The sequence below is a fragment of the Helianthus annuus genome, chromosome 7 (genome assembly GCF_002127325.2).
Source record: "Helianthus annuus cultivar XRQ/B chromosome 7, HanXRQr2.0-SUNRISE, whole genome shotgun sequence".
NCBI lineage: Eukaryota > Viridiplantae > Streptophyta > Magnoliopsida > Asterales > Asteraceae > Helianthus > Helianthus annuus.
In genome coordinates this window covers 115956512-115960942 of record NC_035439.2, presented here as the reverse complement: position 1 = coordinate 115960942, position 4431 = coordinate 115956512, and the positions used below count along the sequence as shown (strand labels likewise).

The 4431-nt window shown below is 44.4% G+C and overlaps 1 protein-coding gene across 1 annotated transcript; it reads right to left on the bottom strand.

Moving 5' to 3' along the window:
• Positions 1-2699: 2699 nt before the first annotated feature.
• On the bottom strand, positions 2700-3902 carry LOC118480239 (extensin-like). Its single transcript, XM_035974984.1, has one exon. The coding sequence runs from the start codon at positions 3900-3902 to the stop codon at positions 2700-2702; it is 1203 nt and encodes a 400-aa protein (XP_035830877.1).
• Positions 3903-4431: the final 529 nt, after the last annotated feature.

Here is a 4431-nt window from a genome sequence, read left to right as displayed (position 1 = left end):
TTTGCTCATCAATGGTTACCTGTGCCATATAGATAACACAACCATTCTTCAAACATTGGGACGCCTTGAGCATAGACATCTGCTTAGGAAATCCATGACGCGTATCTCCTTGAATGGTGAGAGACTCACCAGATGGAGTCTTGATTATTACTTGCCTTCTACTGCATACGATCTGGGCTTGGTTATGCGATAACCAATCCATACCCAATACTACATCGAAACCGGCTAATTTGAAGGGTAGCAGGGATAGAGGAAAAGAGTGGTTCCTAATGGATATAGCACATCCATCTAACACAGTCGAGACTGTTTCTAAGGTACCATCTGCTAACTCTACCTCATACTTAGCACTAAGGGCTTTAACAGGCAATCCTAACAGCTCACAGAATTTACTATCCACAAAAGACTTATCTGCCCCAGAATCAAACAATACTCTTGCGAAAACGTCATTAATGAGAAACGTACCAGTTATGACGTTATCGTTCTGGATGGCCTCTTGAACATTCATTTGAAAGACCTTGGCATTGGTCTTCTTCCCTTCTTCCGCCTTCTTGGCATTCTTTGGGCAGTTGGTCTTGATGTGCCCTTTCTCATTGCAACTGAAACAAGTTGCATCTTTTAACTTCTTGCATTCAAGAGTTCGGTGTTCAGAAGACTTGCATATCCCACACATCTTAGACTGGGATTTTTGTTCAAACCTGCACCTCCCAAAATGGTGCTTTTGACAGGTCTTGCACTTGGGCTTATCGCCCGACCGATGCTCGTTCCTTCTGGCCTCAGAGCCTTTCTTACCGTCATGGTTTCCCCTATGCTTCTTATTTGATCGACGTGAATTATCATCTTCACGTTTTCTCTTGTCAGATTCCGAACTTCTTAGAGCTCTCTGTCTTGCTGCATCCTGAGTGAGAGACAGAGATAAGTCGGTGACAGATCGGAATGTAACAGGTCGCGAGGCCTTCACACTGGCCTTGATCTCTGGGGCCAAACCCCCAATAAAACGCGCGATCCTTTTTGGTTCAGGGGTTACCAGATAAGGTACCAATCTGGATAGGGTGTTGAAACTGGTGAGGTATGCCTGGCAATCAAGGTTCTTCATAACCAAGGATAGGAAATCGGATTCAATACGCTCAACCTCATGCTGAGGGCAGTAGTTTTCCTTGATAAGAGCAACAAACTGCTCCCACGACATACTGTACAGGGTAGCTTTTCCAGAAGCCTGGATTAATGCTCCCCACCAGGCTAGAGCCTCACCTTTGAAAGACTGGGATGCAAACTTAACCATATCCCTCTCAGCACATCCACTGATGTCTACCACTGTCAATCTCATCAAGCCATGTCATACAGTCAACTGCCCCTTTCTCCCCCGTAAACTCTCGAGGTTTACATGACACAAAATACTTATACGTGCAACCCTTAGCACGTGGGGCTTCATCAACCACAAGCTTCTTGGGGTGAACACTGTTTTCATTTGAGGAATGACGATCCTCATCTTTCTTAGGTTTGGGAGGAGTAGGTGGCGGCTTGTTGCGAATCTCAGAATGATTCTTTGGTTTCGCATGTGGTGCAGACAGAGTTCTACTGTGGGTTTCACTATACTCACTGTACTGTCGCGCTAAGGCTTTCTCAACCGCTTCGTTCACAATCGCTTTCAACTCGGCACTAGTCACTAGGAACTTTGCATCATCACGGTTCTCAACCGGATGGCTATTGGCTTCCTCTGATCTGGTCATGTAGCTTCAACGCTACATATAATTTAATAGACAAGATTTTCACTTAAAGGCTCTTTATAGTATTTTATGTTTTATTAACCAAGGTTTTAAATTGCCATTTTAGGTTAATTTATTAAAACATTAGGATGTTGTTATCATCCTATAATACTCTTATTATTAGCACATAAGGCCTAGTCACAAGGACAATTAGGATATTTAACAACCAAGATTTTACAGTATCTAGGTGTTTTAGGTCGAATCATAGTTCTCTACCATTAATTAATAGGGAGTCATAAGCTGCTACTGTCTTTAGTCACGGAGGACATTTAATTATTGCCCACAGGCACTTCACTTTCAAAGAAGTGGTTAAATAATTTAAGGGAATTTAAACTAACCCAATTATACATGGCCTGTGTGACTTTACTGATTCACAGTTTGCCAAGAGCATTAACATACTAGATGTTAATAATTGGAATCTATTATGTGGGTTATACCATCTTGGCCAGGTTTGAATAACACAAAGGCTAGGTTTTTCCTCTAAGATTCTTTTAGTAATTAACGCAGAATAGTCCTAAATTGAGATGTTAATTATGTATCTTATCCTAATTACGGAACTACCATATTGGCCTTGTTTTATAAAGCTAGGTCTTGGTTCACTTTAGATTTTACCAATTAATTATAATGGCAGATCCTTTTAAATATTTCATTTATTTTCATAATTTATGCATGCAATAAAATGAAAAACTTAATTAAAACATCTCACCAATTGTTTTAAAACAGTACAATAATTGCCCAAACGGGACTTCTACTAAAAATAAATAAAAATGCCCACGCAGGGGCGGGAAACAAGAACAAACCCACGCAGGGGTTAACTAACCAAACTTGCTCACGCAGGAGCGGAATACAAACCACATGCTCACGCAGGAGCTGAATACTGGAATAACAAGTCCGCGCAGGGACTGAATGACAACATAAATAAAATAATCAGGGTTTTCAATGACCCCTCCTCTTCGACTTCCCCTTAAGCAAGTCTGACAGCCCTTTGAAGAAACCTTGCCGCTCTCTGCGGTCTTCACGAACTTCTTGTTCAACTTGGTTTAGCCTCTCAAGGACTTCCTGCTGAATCTGTGGCTGTGGCGGCTGATACACCGGTGGAGGAGGTGGCTGATGCTGGTACCCATAAGTCGGGTAACCAGTAGTCCATGGTCCTCCATATGGTCCTTCAGGATGAAGGGCATTGTAGTCCCGAGCTACTTGATACGGATCTACCTCCGCATAACCATAGTGGTAGTTGTAGTGGGTGTGCGTTGGCTGCTCAAATGGGTTGTATGCCGCTGACCCAGCATACGCAGGAATCGGGTTATCGAAACCCAAAGGTGGTACCACAGGTACTGAGTTAACATCTGGTATAGGGCTTGACGGACCACCATTATATGGGTCCTCTTCCTCCTGAAGTGGCGGATAATGGCTGCCACTTGATGGCTGGGGAGTACTGATTCGAACTCCACCTCGCACAGACATCCGTGCATTAGACCTTCTCCGCCTTGGTGGCTCCGGAGGCGGCTGCTGCTCCACTGGCAGTGGTGGCGGCGGCGTGACTGCCACAAACTGTTGACCCACCGAAGGATCCTGTTGCTGCTGATGATGCGAGTGTTCAGACGGGGTGAAGTACCAGTCAATGTTTCGGAACCTCTCCTCGTAGCTGTCTGGACCACGATAAGGCGATCCGTGGAAAGACGATCCGTCAGATATCTCTATCGGGTGGTTGGGCGTCCCCGTAGCAGGCTCCATAGGGTCAGTATCCTCGTCCATATTGTTGTCCCCGGAGAAGTGGTCTTCCGGCCCAAGTGGGTTAAAACCCACGGGTTCTGGCAAAAGGTTAGCCGGGTTAAATCGGCTTTGGAAAACGGGTGTTGGGTCGCCAAAAGAATGGTGAGAATTGGATCTCTGAAGAGGTATGAAAGCTGGCGGCTGGTTGTTGGGCTCGTTTTCAGAATGGGGCCCAAATGAGTGTTGGTACGAAGGAGAGGAGCTAAGGGATACTGATCGCCTTCCTGGTTCGACATAGAGCCTCCATGGCTCTTGCGGGCTGGTGCTCATGGTGATGGAAGGAGTACGTCGATGCGACGGCCCGGCCTCGTGATCATGTCCTGACACGGGTCCTTTGCCTCTACCGCGAAGAAATCTGGGTGGCATGATGACCTGCATACGATAATCAGACAACAACAACAATATAATAAAAGACTCAAAAAATAAAACAATTCAGAGTTGTCCTATGTTCAATGTCTAGACTTGGAACTCGAAGAATGTGCAATTTGTGCACTGAGATTAAACACAAAAGGCTAGTGTTTAATTCACTCAGTGTTGGCTCTGATACCAACCTGTCACACCCCTAATTTCCACGTGTCACCGGTGGGCCCGGTGGGGGATTACGTGACGCGGTTGATACCATCATATGTCAAACAACACAAATTATAATGCACAGCGGAAGCAAATGAAAATAGATTTATTTCAACCATTAAGTGTAATATCAAGTATCACAATTTAGTCGAAATAGATCCACAGGCGGATCGAAAATAAAAGAAGGAAATTGTTCAATAGATAAATGCACCCCAAAGCTTGCGAGACTCTATGATGCTAAGGAGAAACCAGCCTATTGCGTATAGCACCTGCACTTAATCTTTTTGGGGAAGATACGTCAGTTTGCACTGGTAAATACAATTTA

Bases quoted from the DNA above. Each gene is read 5' to 3' on its own strand.
- LOC118480239 (XM_035974984.1), bottom strand. From the start codon at position 3,902: ATGCCACCCAGATTTCTTCGCGGTAGAGGCAAAGGACCCGTGTCAGGA.